Below are 20009 nucleotides of genomic sequence, written 5' to 3'. Positions count from 1 at the left end.
CAAACAGGCCTGGCGGGTAACCCCCACCCCCATCAGAACATAGAACATGGTTATGGCGCAATCACTTGTCATGTCATTAATAGCATCCGCATAAGGGCATGCAAAGTCCTTGAAAGCGTTACAACAAGCCCTTGGCGGGAATTTGGGTCCTTTGACCACCTTGTGAGGATTGTATAGTCCTTAAACTCAAAGTCTATACTGCATGCTGCACACATAATCAACTCAATTATGTTATAATGACATTATAAATTTTTTTAAATATATATATATATATATATATATATATATATATATATATATATATCACTCTATTTGCTTCCAATTTCCAATATTCTTTTTCATACAATCTTTTTGGTCGCAAAATGAAAGGTAAAGTATCTAAATTCAAATTGTTTTGGGTACCTTTTTTTTTTTAACTATTGAAATCTATTTGCTTCCAATTTCCAATATTCTTTTTTCATACAATCTTTTTGGTCGCAAAATGAAAGGTAAAGTATCTAAATTCAAATTGTTTTGGGTACCTTTTTTTTTTTAACTATTGAAATGGTGACACATTATAAAAGACGCATTATAAAAGAATTTTATTATAAGACATAACTATCAAAATGAAACCATGCAAAAAAAAACATAGAAACCAACTTATAGTTATGACCTATTAAAGTATTAGTTTTATGCATTAAAAATTATAGACGATTGTTGCTGGAATTACACCTATACATCTCATAAACCAAAACTATATTTTTATGGTGTAATAACATATGCAATACCTTAATTGCTTACCATAACAAATACATGTCTATTACTGCATATAAACGAGAGATCATTCCAGACTCAACTGTGAGATTTACATACTAAGTCTTAGACATACGTAGTATTTGCGGCTTGTTAAGTTAACTATTGAATGGACTTTTAAAGGAAAGAGCTTGGAGTCAATTTTGCATACACCAGGTTTGATTAGAATGACCATATTAATTAGTAGCCACAAGCCTATGATCCATGTAAGTACATGCATACTTTATGATTATTAGATATCTCAGATTTGTCATTTTCACCTTCTGTTACATTTATTCTAAGTATGCTAGACGGGCAATCCCTTCAGTTAGTTACCAGTTAACTCAATTGGAGAAATTACCAATAACCCTACAATAATGGTTAATGCCAGTTTTGTGGGTGTTATAACCACCCACCAACGAAAAAAAACATTTTCTATGCGAACCAAACAACAGAAAATGTTTTTGAGAAAATATTTTGGAGATCAGTCAAAAACTTGAAAATGATTAGTTTTTCAATTAGAAGTGTTTTACATTATAAAAACATATTATGTAAAAGCAAATAGAGTTTAAAACTCTATGGGAGGAAAACAAAGAGAAATTAAATAAAAAAAATTACACCATCCAAAATTATTCAAAGATATTATTAATGTCATTATGACCGGTACATATTTCATGTGAGACATTTAAAAATTAGAAACCCAAGAGAAAGAAAGCCACATTCACAATGAGTTGAGATCCGGTGCAATACATTTTATCTAGATCGTACATTTAAAATGGAAAGCCTAGATAGGAACTATATATATAAAGGCCGAGATCTGTTGTGGCTATTAAGGTGACCAAACCACGCCCTTGGCCACGGGGTGACCAAATCACCATTTTTTAGGTGTAGGCGTGTAGCATCTCGCTTAAAAACAAGATGATTAAGTTTAAAACTTGAGAGTTTAGTTGATACCGAGGGAAAATTTGGATAAGTAGATAAAATAAAGCATTAAGTACTAAGGGAGATTAGGCAGGGGTTAGTTTGGCCACATTATAAAAGAGGTTGTTCGGCCACCCCGAAATCAACCATCGGGGGCGGTGAAACCATCTCTTTTAGCCAAGTAGGTGGTTTCTCTACAAAAAAATATAGAGGTTTAATAACGTTTGGGATTGTGATATTTGGAAAAAGCATCACTAAAAGGTGTCTTTTCATTGTTCAACCGACACTATTCAAAAGAAGGTGTTGTTTGAACTGTGTTATTGTTCAAACGATACTATTCATGCGTCAAAAAGTGTCATTTGAACAGTGTACTGTTCAAATGACACTATTAACGAGCCAGAAGTTGTTGTTTGAACAGTGTTAGTGTTCAAACGACACTAACAAATTTTTAAAAATTTGGCACACGAAATTGCCCTGATAAGCAGGACATTTCCCAATACTGGAGATAAAAATAAAAAAATATCCAATTTTTTTAAAATAAATAAATAAAATAGAAGGGGTGGCTGTCCCTCGAAGGGAGGGGTGGCATGTTGCCACCCTAAAGAGATATGGGGTGGCCCCAAAGGCCACCCTCAACCTTGGGGCCACCCAGATTTGGTTGGGGGTGGTGTGTGGCCACTTAAACCACTCAAGAGGTGGCCGCGCTAGTACGAGATCTGGGGCCACGCCACCCCCACCTCAGGGGTGGGTCGCCCCCTAGCCACCTATGCAGGTTGCTTGCTGGCCACCCCTTCCCTCAAGGGGATGGATTATTATCGTTTGAACGGTGTAAGTTGTCACCATTTGGAAAGCGAAGTGTAGCCAAAACCGACTTTAAATAGCATCGTGTGAACAATAAACTACACTATTTAAAATTTCTTGACCTCAAGTTTTGTGTCATTTAGCAACCGACACTAAATGAGTATTGAAATTTTTTGGGCTTAGAACGTCATCTCTCACAGGTTACTAATTGTGAATTTTTTTTTGTAGTATTCAACTACCCCTAAACCGGCCAATGGGGGTGGCTGAACCACCCCATGGCCAAAGGAGTGGTTCAACCACTCCCAAACCACCCAATTTGGCCACCCCAATATTCAAAATTGTTCACCCGTCTTATTTTTCACAATTTGGGTCTTTTATTTTAAATGGATGACCCAATTAATAAAATATATTGCACCAAATCTCAATTCATTGAAAACAATTAATTAGCACACATATTTTCTCTTGCATTACAAAGTATATATCATAATAAATGGAGAAGCTGTCTCTCGACCCTTCTCCTCAGAAAACAGATTTGAGAGGATAAGGGAGCAGATTTGTTCCCTCCTCCTCTCCGCTTCCCCTTCGAGTCCCCGCTCCTACCCTTCTCCTCCCCTTTTGGTTTTTTTCTTTTGTCTTTATGTTTGTAGGTGTTCTCCGACCAGATCAACAACTTCGGCCTCTCCACTATGCTTTCGTTCACCTTCCACCGTGTTGTGCTGCTCATCTCCTCGCCAGCCGCTGCTGCTACTTCTGCTTCTGGTTGTTTATTTGTGTTTTTTGTTTTGAATAAAATGTTTCTTCTCTCTAGATCTGCCCACATGAGCAAGGAGAAATAATTAGGTGTGAGAAATTATTTCTCATGGCCGGGATAGTTCAGTGTGAGGGCTTATCTCTCACGATCAGTTTAAATAAATTTTGTTAAGAATTTTGGCTACTCAATGCTTAGATCTAGTCTGCTTAGAGTAGATATGCTCTTTAATTGTATTTATGCGTGGGTTAACGAAAGATTGAAGTCATAGATAACACTTGATTGTAATAATTTTTGATTGTATCTATGACTTTGTGATCTCATAGCATGTGCTTATGATTTTGCAGAGTTTTATACTTTGTGTTGTAAGAACCTTTTGCTCTGCTCTGTAAGAGCTTTTATGCTCGTGATCTTTAATCAATGAAATTCTTATATTTTTGTTAAAAAAAAAAAAAAAAAAATCATAATAAATGGAAAAACGAAAACTATATATAGAGCAAAACAGGAATAGTTAAAGAAAGTGGTACATATATACATGTTTTCGTTTGAAGGAGGGCACTGCCAGCGGATCCACGTGACTTAAATATTTCATCTGCAACACTAAATAAGAAAAAAAGAATCATAATAAAAAAGGAAAAGAAGTTAGTTGAAAGGAAGGTGGAAGAGGAGGCCAAGCTTGTTAGAAGGAAAGAGAAGAAAGAAACAAATTATAAAGAAAATGACTCAAAGAATAAGTACTCATCTTTTCCAATGGTTTCTTCTGAGACCCGGCTATGGAGGCTGATATCCTCGACTTTCCAATGGTTTCAATGGATTTTTATATTGGGGAGATTTGTTAAAGGAAATGTGCTGGGAAAATTTCTAAATTGCAATGCTACTCATTGGTTAAGATTTTCTGGTAAATCTGAACGTATAGTAGGGCCTAAACTTTTCCAAATTAACCACTTTTTTATTAAAAAAAAAAAAAAAAAAAAAAAAAAGGAAGAATAGTTTAGAGACCCACCTTGTGACCCGTGGTCAATTTTATAAAATTTATAGAGATATAAGTGCTATTTTACTTATTTATCATTTAAATTCAATCCTAATGAAGTGAGTGACATTGTAAATTTTTAAAAGTTAAATACTCTAAATTGAGAGTTTTTAAATTATAATAATAAAAATAAATAAAATAATTGTAAAACACGATTAAAGTTTATAGAAATTGAAAAGAAATCGAACATGTTTTATTTTGTGAACCTCAAATTGTTGGATACTACCCCTAATCGTCTTAAAGGTTGGGTGATTTAGTATTTATTCTTTTATTCTTTTATTCTTTTTTAAGGTTGGGTGATTTAGTATTTATTCTTTTATTCTTTTATTCTTTTTTTATTTTTATTTTTTATTTTAACGAATTATCTCTTCATTGATATAAGAGTCAAATAAAACAAAATGTTTCGTACAATATCAAAAATACAATTTAGAATTTTTCCAACCCAAATATTATCTATAACACACACAATAGTCTCTCAGACTATTATAAAATAATATCTATAAAATGTCACGTCTTAATCAATTTCAGAACTACAACAAATTTTGACAAATCGCGTCTCTATCTGCTCCACTGCTGGACCACCTACCGATTTTGGAGGAATCCACCAAATAGGTGGCGACCAATATACCGGTCTATTGCTAAAACGCACCTCGAAAATCTGGTGCCCCCTGCCCCCCTCTGCTATTCTCCCTGCTCTGCAATTCTCCCTGCGCATTTAGTATTTAAGATGAAAAGAAATGGATCAGAGCATGTTTTATATGTGGACCACAAATTGTCCGATAAATCTTCTTAAAGGTCGACGGCGAACCGTCAAAACAAAAATATGCCTTCAAAATCTTCTCTTATCTGAAAAGATCCGGCCACCAGCAGCAGCAGCAAAAATTCAATTAGCCACGCTCTCAGGCGGTGCATGTCTGCCATTTGGCCCTTCAAGATTTGCCACGCCAACTAATTAAGCCCCCCCCACTGGATCCGAAGAAAAATATCTTAAAAATGATCTTCAACCCCATAATTAAGTCGGTTTATTTTGTTACATTTACAACACGTAAAATATTACATGCACCCATTAAATTAAATAAAAGCATCATATCATATCCATTTCATTTCTTAGAAGTACTTCAATATCAATACATTGAAATAAGATCATCAGATCTAGCTCTCACAGAGCTCAGAAAGTAGATTCACACTCAAACTTGAGAAGAAAATTTCAAAAGAAAAATAAAAAAATAAAAAAAAAACTTGGAAGACTATTAAATTAACATGCAGCAATGACAATAATCATAGCAATATACACCAAATCACATATATATATTCCCATATATACGGCTGGTGCAATATATACACTTCCAAATCCATCACCACCGTCGATCTTCTACATCAGTAGCTCATTCACCCACCCAAGATCAGGATCAGAGCTTTCGGCGGTGAAGCTTTTGCTCGAGCGATGATCCCCACTGGAAAAATTTGCAGACCCAGAAGGATTTGGTGTTGAAGGTGAAAGAATAAACTGTTGCTGATCTTCGTTGTTGAAAGAAACGTCGAGCCAAGGCAAATTCGGGCTTTTAGCCGACAAAGGCGAAGAGGCCGCTTCGCTGAAATTCATGGCTTCCAAGGAGCTCATCAGCTCCGTCAGCACATCTTTGTAGCTCAGCACCCCATGATTCACAGACATCGGCGAAAACGCATTGATGGAACGCTGTGAAGGGGAGAGCGGTGGCGAGAGCGGCGGAGAGAAATGGGAGATACCCAGAAGTGTTGAAGTCGGCGAAGAAGTATTTGCGCAATGGCAAAACATGCAGCAATGGTGATTCGAGGAGTTGACAAATTTCTTCTTGCTTGCCAGCTCAAGCGACTTCGGAGGAAGAACGCGGAGCTGGCGAGGGGTGTGAGCGAAGAAACACACCTTGCGCTTGCAGTTCTTACCGTCTTTACATGCCTCGGTTCGATACCTCGCTGGGTGGAGCCAACACTCGAACACGCCGTGGGCGAACTCGCAGCTATTGCCACGGCTACACCCGCCGCGGCGATACTCCGGGCAAACCTGGCCGGAGTAGTGGAAAGTCCGGGGGTCACGCCGGCGGGCCTTCTCCCCCGGGTGGGCGAAAGGGCAGTCGGTCCAGTCGTGGCTGCGGCTGCGGGTGCAGTGGCGGACCTTGAACTCGTACATGCGGAAATGGTCGGAGGAATAAGGGTCGGCGACGTCACTGGGTTCGTCGTCGTCGTCGTCGGCGCCGGTGTTGTACGGCAAGAACTTCTGCAAGAGGGTCTCTTCGGCAGCGGCGCGAGAGTAATACATGTCGGTTTCTTGGGTGGGAAGAAGGCGGCGGCCGAGGAGCTTTCTTGGTGGGATGTCTATGCTCTTGATCATCAGCGGTTTCTTGGAGGACGAGTGGAGTTGGTGGGAGGGGTGGAGCTTGTGTTGGTCAGCACAAACGCTGCTCATCTTTGGCGAAATATGCGTGTATTTGTCCCACACCGAAAGAAAGATGGCGTTGATGGGGAACGGAACAAGGGAGGTGGGGATATATAGAGAGAGAGCGAGAGAGCGCGAGAGAGGGTGAGGGGGGCCCAGGGGGGAAGGATGACGAGGATGGGGGAGAGGTATGGGGGAGGAAATGCGTGGCTTCGTAGTATTTGGGATGGGCATGCAAAGGGGGTACGTGGCAGCTTCACAGGATGGCACGCAATAGCTTGGCTATGTGTAATTTATGCCGGTTGAAAATTCTTTAGATGGTTTGGGAATTGCTGTGGGTGATGCTGAGGTCACAGGGGGTGTGTGATGGTTCTTGATGAAGGTATGGGTTAAAAGGACGCCACATGTCAAAGGACTTGAAGCAAAAGTTTCACTCCAAGTTTTGGACATTCCAGAAACCTCACTACTAATTTGGGAAGTAGGAAGTGAACATTCACAATATTCTAGAAACCGACTTACTACTAAAATTATAAAAAGAGTAAAATCTGTTTTTTTAAGTAGTCTTTAGATCGGTGCTTATTAAAAAATTAACAACTATTTTTTCATTGTCACACCATCAAATTTGTATTATTACTGCTTCTTTTTTTTTTTAAGGAAAAAAATGAGTATTGCTAAGAGCATGTTTGAAATTATGTTTTAAAAATAAGATTTTTAAGTCAAAAAACGTTTTATGGTAAAAGCTTCATTTTTAAGCTTTTGCAAAAAAAAAAAAAAAAAAGAGATTTTTGCCAAAAATGCGTTTTAAACATTTTTAAGTTTTTTGAACTCTTAAAAGTGCTTTCAATTTTTTTTACTAAATAGATTTTTTTTTTCTTCAAACAAACTTTTTTAGTGTTAAACGCACTTTTAAGCTCATCAAACGTACACCCAAACAGGCCCCAAGTGTAGTGTAGCTTTTACTGTTTTTTTTTTTAAAAAAAAAAATTGATGTCACAATTATGTGATTCTTATTATATTAGTCACTCAAAATATTATCATGTTACATAGTACTTATTTTCGTAAAATGTATAATCGAGAGCAGGGACGGAGCCAGCTTTGAGCTTGGGAGGGACCAAGGGCCAAAATATTTTTAGGGAGGGACCAATTGGCAAAAAATACCTTAAATTATATTTTTTTTAACTTAATTTTTTTTTTCTTGTAATTTGGGGGAGACCAAGACCACTACCAGTCCCCCCTAAATCCGTTCCTGATCGGGAGCAGAACCACCTTATAGCTAGGTGATCCCCAAGAATTATATATATATATATATATATATATATATTAATTTTTGCCCCCCTAAATATTTTACTCATTAATCTGTAGAAAGTGTTTTGCACAGTTTGATTTTTAACTTTTTGCTGTTGCAATGAAATGTTTTTGCTGAGCCAAGTTGGGTGGCCAATACTGGCTTTGTATTCCTCTGATGACTATTGATTCATGGATCAGTTCGTTACTTGAAACTAGTGATACTTATGAAAGGCCAATTTAGAGTTTTGGAGTTATATCCTTTATTGCTTTAACCAATATTTTGGATTTTACTTATAAAATAAAATAAAAATAAATAAAGGATTTTGGATTTTGCTTATTATAAATAAATAAATAAAACAAGGAATTTGGATTTTACTTTATGGTATTACATTTGGTTTCACCAGTTTTGGGCGGAGGCATATGCAAGGACCACAAAGTTTTTTGTTTTACTAACAGTCATATAATATAATTTTTAACACGAACTTAACATAAAATTAGTAGGTTACGGTTTTACATAATCGAGTTCGGGTCAATTCGGTTTGACTCGAAGTGAATTCAGTCGATCTTGGATCAACTTGCTTAACTTGTGAACAAGCCACATGACCGGTATAAATTAAATAATTTTTTTTTTTTTTTTTTTTCAATTTAAAAACAAAACCCTGTAAGGCTAAAATTCATGTAAATTCATTTTAAAAAATCATAAATTCATTTGTGGATCGAAACAGTCAAACATGACGTGTTTGAGTCAACTCAATACGATCTACTTATTAAACAAATTAAATTCATCAAATCTAAAATTAGTTGAGTTAAAATTGATGAATTTAACCTGTTTAACCATTCTCATGCTGAGTTAGGTCCCTTGCCTCTGCTTGCAAATATATTGGAGCTAACAAACAAACCTCAAGCCTATAGCCCATGCTCTGCTGGGCTTGCCAACTACTTCAAACAGGATAGTCATTCCATCCATTTATGCCAGTTTTTGATTGGGCAAGATATCATTGAAATTCAAACTTATTCAATTGTTTTCCAGAGTTTCTTTATTTGGTTGTTTGAATTTTTGTTGAATGAAGATTGGTGGAACCGTCCTCATGTCAGTATGATCATTTCATGTGGCTGGGTTGTTACTACAAGTCTAAAGAATTAGTGAAAATGGGTCAAATAAATGATTTGGCCCTTAAAGAGAACCAATGCGACTACAAAGAGCTGGCAAAGTAAAGGAATCTGGAAGAGGTACCCCTTCCAAAATCTTTGCAACGCAAGCACAACAACAAACTAGCACCGTAAATGGCTGAATTGGAGTCAGGTGAGCAGCCACATCATAGAAAACAAAACTGCCAAACAATAGCCAGAAGAAAAAGTCTGGAAGTAGATTAATTATAAAAATTCTGGTAAATCATTGATTCATTTGGTGTCTAAATACTAAATGTATCTACAATTCATTTACAAGTTTACTAGATCGAAAATTTATGATGTTCAAAAATTTATATATCCAATGTCACATTCAGTAAATATTTATGATACGTGTATAGGATGTACTCAATGTTTCCGAGCCTGGCCCACATATGTATTAAAAATGATACCTTAGAATGGATGTAAAGCTAAGCAAATTGCTTCTGCTCCAAGAACAGAAGACTGTCCACCCAAGGAAGAAACAACATCAGAGCAGCGAGAGACAATCCCACAAATGAAAACAATAGAAATATAAATGAAAAATTTTGCCAAATTTACTCAGCCTCCAAGTCACCTTCCAAGTTATTGCATTTCCTCCCTTTTGCCTTCCATATTATACGTACTCATTTATCATTTACTCGAAACTTGCTACCGAGCCAAGTATATTTAGTGATAAACTTTGTAATTGCTATATGGTTTTCTCCAATATCTCATATTTAAAGTACCAAATATTTCACATTATTGCTTGTCTACTTTTTGAATGCTAATATAACCATGAAAAATGTAAGAATAGTATGATTTTTTCATAATTATCTCATTTCCATACAATATTCATGTAAATTTAGAAGTTCATCACAACTTATGTATTGTTAGGGGAGAGATGTCATGTAACCATGTAACGATCTAGGAAAAAACGCTAACCACATCTGCGCTATCACTCCAAAAGAATTAATCAATTTGGAGCTTTTCTAAAATTTCTTATAAAGTTTAGTTTCAACTAATAATTAGATAATGTGAGACATGTTAAGCAAAGCCACATAGAAACCCATTGTCCGTCATCCCCGCAATTGTCGCGCAACTGAAGAAAGCAGAGCTACAACATTCGAAGAAGTAAGAATGTGAAAAGACAAAAACCAAAAGCACTAATATTTTGTTAGTAAGTTTGCCGTGTGTGGTATAAAAACTAAACCCCATTTTGCTTCAATCTTCTATTACTCTCCTGCAGCCTTTTTTTTTTCTTTTTGTTTTTGATATATCAACTCCATAAATATCAAAAAGACATCTCGGAATAGGAATTTGAAGACAACTCGAAGGATCCTCAATGTTTTTTTTTTATAAGCTTATTCACAATGTCTGCATGTTTATTTTGGTTCTTTGATCCAACGGTTCTGCAAGATTTTGACCCAAGAAGTTCCATCTTAGAAAAGTCCTACCTGAAGGAAAATTACGTGTGAGGAGATTTGTAACTCATGAAAATTGTAGAGAAATTTTTCTATAATCTAACGGATAGAGAAAGTTCCTTTAACTGAAAATTGTAGGTTTCCGTAGGATGTTTATTGTTTAGCATTTTATTATTCATTTAAAAATTTTACTTTGATTTTGAAAATATGTTAATGATATTGATTTTTCTATCGTCATGTGAAAAACATTTTAAGGGCCGATAAGGTGGTGAGAGTCTTGGTGGGTTGGTATGTGCTGAATGGTTAATGGATGTCTAATTAGGATGTGCAATTAAATCATGTAAATTTATTTTTTAAATTAAATCAATGAAATCATGTAAATTTATCTTTTTTCTGATTAAGTCTCTTCTATGTGTTTGCAACGTGTCCTTTTATTTTTTAAAAATATTCAATTACGTATTAAAAAAAGTCAAATTATGAAATTTTTGTCATATCAACAATTTTCATTTAATTATTTATCATATAAATATAATAAATGCTAATGTAGCAAAGTTTCAACCATATATATAATTGAAAAATAATGGTTAAAATTTGAAGACCACTTGGTAGAATACCCAATGTCACATTCAGTAAAGACTTATGATCCGTGTATAGGGTGTATTCAATGTGTCCAAGCCTACCCCACAAATGTATTAGAAATGATACCTTGGGAAGGATGTAAAGCTAAACAAACTGCTTTTGCTCCAAGAACAGAAGACTATCCACCCAAAAAAAAAAAAAAAAACATCAGAGCACAGAATAAGAAGACACAATCCCACAAAAGAGTAATAGAAATATAAATAAAAATTTTTACCAAATTCACTCGGCCTCCAAGTCACCTTCCAAGTTATTACATTTCATCCCTTTTGCCTTCCATATTATGCTTACTTATTTATCAATTACTCAAAACCTTGCTACCGAGCTAGATTTATTTAGTGATAAAATTTGTAATTGCTATATGGTTTCTCCAATATCTCATATTTAAAGCACCAAATTTTTCATATTATTGTCCGTCTACTTTTTGAATGCTAATATAACCATGAAAAATGTAAGAATAGTATGATTTTGTCATAATTATCTCATTTCCATACAATATTCATGTAAATGTAGAAGTTGATCACAACTTATGTATTGTTAGGGGAGAGATGCCATGTAACCACGTAACGACCTAAGGAAAAACGCTAATCATGTTAGTTCTTGTGTTGGCTTAATTCAGTTTCAAAATGCAGAGGCTACTGTTTACGGGCTCAAACACTGATATAGAATGCTCAGAATCCAATCTCCACCGTCCATAATGTAGATTCATGTGTTATGAACGTTCCTGCAAAATTTTAGCTCAATTGGACCACAAACGCCCATCGATCGGAGCTGTTGATCAAGACTGGACAGCATTTCCAAAATGCTGATTGCATGCCCGGTCCGGACTGCCCTTCCCCGGGTCCGGACCGCATTCCAGAAACTAAAATTTTGCTCCGCAAAGCCCTGTCCGGATAGCCCATTAACCTGTCCGGACACCTTGTAACTTTTAGGCCCAAAAATGTGATTTTAAGTGGGTTAGGTCTAGGGTTTTGTCGGGAGTATATATACATCATTATAGAAGAGAGATGTACGAATTTTCACCCCCAGAGAGTTCGTGTGAGGCTGTGCTTGAGTGATTATTTTGTTGTGAGCCAAATTGATTCCTCTTAGAGGATTGTTGTTAGTTTTGATTGTGTGCTTAATTGAAGTCTATCGGAAGGGTCCGATAAAGGAGAATAAGATTGAAGAAGATTGTGAACGAGGAGACAAGTTGGAGGCTTGTCGATCTTACAGAGTCAAGGTCTTGCAAAGGATTGTAAGTGTTCCTAGTGTCTGTAATCTTTGAATAATCTTTTGATAGTGATTTCCTGGGTTTGGCTGCCCCGGAGAGGTTTTACTTTTAGAATGTTTTCTAAAAGGTTTCCTCTTCGTCACCAAAATCTTTGTGTGTGATTGTTTATATTTTGGTGATTGTTTGCTTTGATAAATATCCGTTAATTCCACATAAACTTGTGATATTTATCTGTTTAGAGTTTTTCAAACCACATCTGCGCTATCACTCAAAAAAAAAACTAATCAATTTGGAGTTTTTTTTAAAAATTTATTATAAAGCCTAGTTTTACCTAATAATTAGGCAATGTGTGACTTACCACTCATGACTATCTTTATAAGTCATCTACCCTTTGAGGCTATTCATCATCTTTCCAATATAAAAACAGAGTATTATAGAGCAGGTCTTAATATTCATTGACAAGTCTAGCAAAAGCACTTGTTCGAATTGTAAAAATTAAGAGAGTTCATTGAGTTTAACAAGCTCTAGATTTTGGTATGTATTATGCACTAGTTTTTATCAATCAAAACCAAAGAAAAAATGAAATTTCTGACAATCTTTAGGTTTGCTTCTATAGTTGATGGACATTGGTTGTTGAAGTTTGTTACATAGACGATATCAAGAAGCTAACATGCACTTTCCTTATAAAGAAATGACAAATTATATCTATTATATCTTTTACACATCTCTGTATAGTGAATAAGTGAATCTATCATTGAATTTGTATGAGACTCACAGGAATCCACAAATGTAATGATAGATTCTTTTTTTTTTTTTTTGACAAGTCCACACAAGGGAAGTGAGAGGGGGATTCGAACTAGTGACCTCCGCTTCATTAGGTGTGGTCCACAGCCAATTGAGCTACCCCTTGGGGATGGTAAATTCATTTGATTTGCAAAGAAAGATGGTTGAGAAAATAATGTGTAACATGCCATTATCACTCACCTAATGACATGTGTCCACATTTTTTTTGTGTCTTTGGATAAAAGGAGGAAAGAAGGAGAAGGGGTCTTCTTTTTTACTTTTCTTCCTCCCCACACGCACACCTTTCTCTGGTGGGGGGGGGGGGGGGGGGGGGGGGGGACCCTCATCTCTCTCTCTCATGATCTCTCATTTCCCATGCCTCTCTCTAAGAGACTCAAAGTCTCTACCATCTTAGACTCTCACGGACTCTCATGCCCCCTAAAATATCTCTCTTGAAACTCCTAATGGTCTTTCTCTCACGTCTCTCTAAGACGCTCTCTCTACCTCTCTCTCCCTCTTAGCCCCTCCCTCTCTCATACCTCTCACACGGGATTCTCATGCCCCCTCTCTCCCCCTAAAATCTCTCTTGAAACTCCTAAAAGTCTCTCTCTCACGTCTCTCTAAGACCCTCTCTATACCTCTCTCTCCCTCTTATCCCCTTCCTCTCTCATACCTCTCACACACAGGACTCTCATGCCCCCTCTCTCCCCCCAAAATCTCTCTTGAAACTCCTATAAGTCTCTCTCACGTCTCTCTAAGACCCTCTCTCTATCTCTCTGTCCCTCTTATCCCCTCCCTCTCTCATAACCTCTCACACACACCGGACCTAGAAGTAATTTTCTATTATTTTCTTATTTCACAAATAAATATGCTAACTTAAGCATTAAATAGTCTTTGGTAGCATTAAAGAGTCTTTGGTCCCAGCTGAAGACCCTTTGACCTTATTTTTGTCTTATAGGAACGCCAATGCCATACAGGGTTTCCTCTCAATTTTGTTATGAAGAAAATCGCTGAGGTAGCAAATCTTTGGACCTGAAAATGCTCTAACAAGCTACATATTTGTATTTTGAACTGCTCCTGCTATCTTCACTAATCTTGTGGTTTTTGGTTTTGTGGTAATCAAATATTGTCGAGAACTGGAAAAGCAAAGAGATTTGCCATTTCATCATGTCTTGCATGTCTGTGAAGAAACTCTTTTGCTAATTGTTTTGCATGTCTGGAGAAGTACACAGACATCTCTATGTCTTTCCAATATGTCTTGGACATCTTAACAACTTTAGGCAAAGCTTAAATTGCGAAGTACTGAGTAAAATTCAATCAAGAAGAAATGTTCTCTGTTCTTTGATTTCAAGACAAATACATTAACAAACAACTCAAAACAAAGAAACAGTTTCGCCTTTATGACGTATCAAAATCATTTTTCAAACCAAAAACAAACCGACACTAGCATTGCAGCAGCAACTCACAAGAAGAAAAACAGAGTTTTGAGCACAAGGTGCTTTAATGAAATAAATAATAATAATAATGGTAAGTGATTACTTGTACATATGACTGTCATAGAAGAAAACAACAATCTTTGCAGGTAATAAAAGAAACAAATATATGTCTCATATACACACACATATGACCCAGTTTTGGACCACCATTTAAAGAAATCCATGAGACAGCTTATGCAAAGAATATATATCATTGGAACTTCACAACTATGCAGGATATGTCATCCTTACTTTTCCTAGAAACAGCCTCCTCTATCAAGTGCTTTGCTGCTGACTGAGCATCCTTAATGTTTTTAATACAATTTACCGCTTCTTCGTTTGACAACACCTGCCCAAATATTGAGAAAACGTCAGAAATCCAACATTTCAAGCATGTTTAAACATGTAAACACACCAAACAAATAAGAAAACATAATCCAATTTTTTTTTTAAATGTAGACGTACCCTTCAACAATTTGTTTTCATTATAATGAAAAGGGTATATTGCTTAAACTATGAGGTTAGTTGCAAAATCCCCACCTAAACTTTGAATTTATGGGGTCAATTGCAATGTCCCTTTACTGTTAAAAGTTTTTTAATTTTGTTTTTTACTTAAACCATAAAATTCGCGAGCTTATTGCACTAACACAGAAATTATGTGCTTATTTTTCTTTAACTTTTTCTTGTATTACTTGATAAGCTTGTGAAAATCCAGGATAGATATGATGTAAATTGCAGAAATTTTAATTCTAGGGGAAAATTGCAACTAATCACATGATTTAGGAGATCGATTGCTCAAATTTAAAGCTTACGGATAGGGAAATTGCACACAATCCTATCGTTTAGGGCTAGAAAGTACACCATATCCCAAAGTAAATAGAAACAACATGAAGATGATAACCAGCCTTAAGAGCAACTGACCTTCCATATTCCATCACTTGCTAAAATAATGGATTCTGTATCCTGACTTATCATCTCAATTGTCACATCAGGTTCTGAACTAAGGTGTAACTTTAAGCTTTTATCACCAAATGCCCTTGCTACAGCAAGCTGCCCGTCGACACGAGGGACGTCCCCTGCAAGCATTAAGAAATATAGTCCTCAATTCTAAAACCAGATTTTGTACTAAAAAGGCTATTCAAGAATGTCATTTACATGGTCAGCCAATGTAGCAAGAAATGCTCTACCAATAAAGTGAGAGAGCTCATTATGAAGGCCATCTTCCATCCACTTAAACTATACATCTTATATGCCATCTATGCTAAACATGGACAAAGAGGAAATTTTGCAAGTGTTACTTGTAGGAAAATATACATAAGGTTCCAGCTGGACTGATCATTGAAATGTCAACTTTTTAACTTGCTAGCCAAACTTTAAGGTTTGTCCTAAAAAATGGAAATTTCAGAAAGAGCTCAAATAACCAAATCCATAAAAGATGATGTACATTTCACATGACAACTGCAGAATCCTATACAAAATAAACAATCTTAAGTAACAAGGCAAAAAATAACATTGGTGTCTAAAAAACTCAACACTGCTGTAACCGTCAAATAGAAACACTTAAGTACTGATTATAATAGTAAATGTAACACAGTTTGGAATTTATTGATTCTATCATTTTAATCTTCCCAAAATAAAAAGAGAAAAGCTCTCCTCATTGGTTATTAGTCCGGAAAGCTTATTACCGGGAAGGTTTGACACAAAACCACCACGGCTCTCAATCAACCTTTTCTCCCTGCTTGGCTCATGATCAACTGAGAGTTGTTTGGCTACACCATTCTTACATATAACGGCCCGAGAGTCTCCTACATTTGCTACCACCAGCTTTTCACCATTGATCAGTATTGCAGTTACGGCAGTTGAACCTCCCCTTCCCAATACTAATGCTTTCTCCAATATCTCATCATCTGTCAGACGATAAGCTCTCCTCAAAGCATTCTCTGTTTCAGTCCAGAAGTCATCCTGCTTGCAGCAAAGCAAATTTCAAAAAGATAGGACAGAGCAAATGACCAGAGAAATTTAAGAAAATAAAAGCTAGACACAATAACCAAATGCAAGAAAATAAAGCTAAAATCATTTGGAGATGAAATTGATAACCTGTTTTAAGATATTGTTAAACAGGTGGCCTTGCAAGTAGCTTGCAACATCGTGACCTAAATGGCCATCAAATATTGCAAATAAGCCCAACTCCTTGTCACTAAGTTGCCTGAATTCAGAAACTACATAATCTTCCATGTCATGATTCGATTTTCCCTTTACCATGTGGAAGCCATGTGAGATGTGCTTTGACATTTTGCTTTTGCCTTTTCCAGTGTCAGATGAACCAAAAGCCTTCAACTAGAGAGAAGTAACCAAAGAAACCGAAAAACAAGGACAAGTAACTAATCTAGACATTATTTTCAAATAAATAATATACAAACATTAAGAACAGGTTTGGCATTATGTTTCAAAAATAGAGCTTTTAAGTCAAAAAACGCTTTTTGGAAAAAGTTTCATTCTTTAAACTTTTGCCAAAAGTATGTTTTGGTCATTTTGGGGTTTTTTGAACCCTTAAAAGCGCTTTCAATTTTTTTGACCAAACAGATACTTTTTTCTTCTTATGAACTTTTTGAATGTTAAACGCATTTTTAGGCCCCTCACACGCACACACGATCAGGTCCTAACTATGGTTTTAGTTATAAAATCCAAGTACTTATTAGCAAATTCTCTGTTAAAATATATACAGACAGTATAAATTTTTTGAGTATATACCTAGTGCTTTAACCTAAAAATGTATCTCATGGTTAATGGTTTGGTGCTGTTTGCAACGACCAAAGACAACCTTCCATACAAGGAGAACCTTGGCATCAGGTGCATGTGCGTTTGGTTGAACATAAAAAAAGAATTCAGTTTTTCTGAACCATGTTAATGGCAGAAAACCAAATACATAACTAACTTTATTTTTGAATTACCCAATTCGAGTAATACATATGTGATGGAACACTAGGCTGAGCTCTATATCAATACAAATTTTTATATTTATTTTTTAAAAAAACAAAAATGAATATACAAAATTTTATTTATATTTTTGGAAAACTTCACAAAAACCCCTTAAACTTCTACTTGTTTTGACACTATCCCCTCAAAGTCGAAGTTTAAAAATTCTCAATTAAGGGTATCAAACTTTCAATTTCTTTTAATTACCTCGTTCCGTCAAGATTTTCGGTTAATCTTGTCAAAAATTTCCAAAATACCCATTTTTTTAAATAAAAAATAAAAAATATTGCAAAGATTTTTTTTTTAATAAAAATAAATAAACGACTAAATCTTTACAAAATTTTTATAATAAAAAAAATGATATTTTAGAAATTTTGACAACATTTAACGGAAAATTATAACGGAATGCGGTAACTAAAAAAAATTGAAAATTCGATACCCTTAATTGAGAGTTTTTAAACTTCGGGACCATCATAATATCGATTCAGTAGTCTCTCAGAATACATGTTCATACATTTCCAAATATGGTTGAAGTTCCAAATATCAAAATTTAATCATAATCTCAATTCTTTAATTTGGAACACCAATGACCCAAAATTCAGAGAACACCCAGAACTGATTTCACAATGACATAGCTTTTCAAACAATGAAAATGAGAAGAAAAAGAAACAGAACCTTAGATCCATGCCTTATTGTACTACTGATGCACATCAAAACATTCATTCAAACACTGCCATCATAAGCTAAAAAAGCTCACTTTTTTACAAAAAAAAAAAAAAAAATCACTCGAAAGTCACTGCAATTGCAAAAGAAAAATGAAACTACAAACTCACAAGCTAAAGTGCATTCAAGAACTGCAACAAACAAAGACACCCAGTAAATAAAACAAAACAAAACAAAACCCAGAGCTTAATATGGTTCAAGAAAAGAAGGGAAGCTCACTGACTTTCATCTTGTGGAGGATTTCTCTGCCAGTCATGGTGTGCTTTCGTCGGATGTTTTCAGAGAGAAGATTGGAAGAGAAGGGGAAGACAAGAGCGTATTAAGGTGAAGAGTGTTTGACTTTCGAACGCGTTACCTGCGGTGGCTTTAAAAGCTCTCCTTTGTCTGCTCACTTGGCCCGCTTTCTTTGAAGACAACGCGCTCTTGCCGACGACCTTTCTTCCCTCTGCTTTTTTATTTTTTCAATATGTCTTTAATTAATTTCGAAATATTAATTAATATTTTAAGAAGTTGACCGTTAAAATTATTTTTAAAAATTTAGAGAATCTTTATCCTCTTTTTTCTTATTACTAATTTGTACTGTTATTCCTTTTCCACTTTTTGTGATTCCAAATGGGCAATTTTGTGGTAAAAAATTTAGAGGTTTTCAGTTTAAAGATAAAAGATGTCAAATAAAAGTGCAAGATTAAAAGGTTGAGACTTTATATGTTTCAAATAAAAGTGTTATAATATTAATCAAAGAAAAATGCTAAGCGTTATTCTAGTGTTTTTCTGTTCTCTTGATATCGTCCTACCTATGATGTGACTTTTAAAATAATTGTTGAATTTGAGATTATCATTATTGACTTTTAATCTATTGATGATTTTAAAAGTTACATCACAATTAAGAGAACGCCAGGAGAACACTAAAAGAACGAATAATTCTAGGAGGCCTACTTGTGTCCTACTAAGAATGATGTAGTTATTAAAATCATCATTAAGCTTATGATTGATCATTATTAAGTTTTGATCCAAGAGTGATTTTAATAGTCACATTATTCTTAGTAGAATACCTACCATTTTTCTTGATTAAATGACTAAATTTATTATTTTTTATTGATTTAAACTTTTGGTTGGATAAGTAGTATGTATCACAACAAGGGTTTTAAGTTCAGTATATTCAATTTTTAGAAATTATTTTTATTCAAATAGTAGTGAAGTAATTTTTTTTTTTTTTTTTTTAATTTTTTAACTTTTAGTTTCTTTGACAGATACTTTTAATGTAACAGGTGCATGCAATTTGTTTCCTCTTTTTTGTTGTTTTCTTTTCTTTCTTTTTCGAAATGTGGAAGACAAGGTTGAGGAAGTGGGGACATGAAAGATCCAGCACCCTAAATACAAAATCCATTGCAGATATAATGAGTTAAGATCTCGCATGCCCTTTTAGACTTTTCAACCAGTACTTGCGGTGATAGTTATTCGCCAACAATTCTTTTAGGTCAGTCTACTAATAAAGTTGTAATATTATTCGTTTAGACTTTTCAACCAATATTTGCGGTAATATTATTCGATTCGTGTATAAACAGTATTTTGTACGAGCTTAAAATTTGTATTTTGTATGGGCTTAAAATTTGTAGGACAGGAGTGGATATACAAAGTGACATTACCTTAAAGAAGTTTCTC

At 35.2% G+C, this 20009-nt stretch overlaps 2 protein-coding genes across 3 annotated transcripts; both read right to left on the bottom strand.

Annotated features, from left to right (window-relative positions):
• Positions 1-5342: 5342 nt before the first annotated feature.
• LOC132182432 (zinc finger CCCH domain-containing protein 2) lies at positions 5343-6796 on the bottom strand. The gene has a single exon (XM_059595671.2). It carries the CDS (start codon positions 6712-6714, stop codon positions 5644-5646), a length of 1071 nt encoding a protein of 356 aa, XP_059451654.2. The 5' UTR covers positions 6715-6796; the 3' UTR covers positions 5343-5643.
• A 7873-nt stretch (positions 6797-14669) lies between these two features.
• Positions 14670-18774, bottom strand: LOC132182948 (putative protein phosphatase 2C 58). 2 transcript variants are annotated; one of them, XM_059596323.2, is made up of 6 exons: positions 18571-18773; positions 18458-18478; positions 16746-16985; positions 16334-16610; positions 15570-15724; positions 14670-14997 (listed from the first exon to the last, which is right to left on the bottom strand). In XM_059596323.2, the coding sequence occupies exons 3-6, from the start codon at positions 16938-16940 to the stop codon at positions 14860-14862; spliced, it is 765 nt and encodes a 254-aa protein (XP_059452306.1). In that variant the 5' UTR covers positions 16941-16985; positions 18458-18478; positions 18571-18773; the 3' UTR covers positions 14670-14859. The 2 variants fall into 2 exon arrangements, with proteins under 2 accessions (XP_059452306.1, XP_059452305.1); XM_059596322.2 differs by lacking the exon at positions 18458-18478 and having other exon boundaries at positions 18571-18774.
• Positions 18775-20009: the final 1235 nt, after the last annotated feature.

This window comes from Corylus avellana, chromosome 5, assembly GCF_965113065.1.
Source record: "Corylus avellana chromosome 5, dhCorAvel1.hap1.2, whole genome shotgun sequence".
Classification (NCBI taxonomy): Eukaryota; Viridiplantae; Streptophyta; class Magnoliopsida; order Fagales; family Betulaceae; genus Corylus; species Corylus avellana.
Note: the sequence above shows the minus strand (reverse complement) of the source record. Positions and strands in the feature narration are given on the sequence as shown.

What these genes read in the sequence shown, in the direction of transcription:
- LOC132182948 (XM_059596322.2), bottom strand. Translation starts at nt 18,603, where the DNA reads ATGACTGGCAGAGAAATCCTCCACAAGATGAAA. An exon ending in AAATCCTCCACAAGATGAAA is followed by an intron (nt 16,986 to 18,570) that starts GTCAGTGAGCTT and finishes ACTTCTCTCTAG; the next exon opens with TTGAAGGCTTTTGGTTCATC. An exon ending in TTTTGTGTCAAACCTTCCCG is followed by an intron (nt 15,725 to 16,333) that starts GTAATAAGCTTT and finishes TAATGCTTGCAG; the next exon opens with GGGACGTCCCTCGTGTCGAC.
- LOC132182432 (XM_059595671.2), bottom strand. Translation starts at nt 6,714, where the DNA reads ATGAGCAGCGTTTGTGCTGACCAACACAAGCTCCACCCCTCCCACCAA.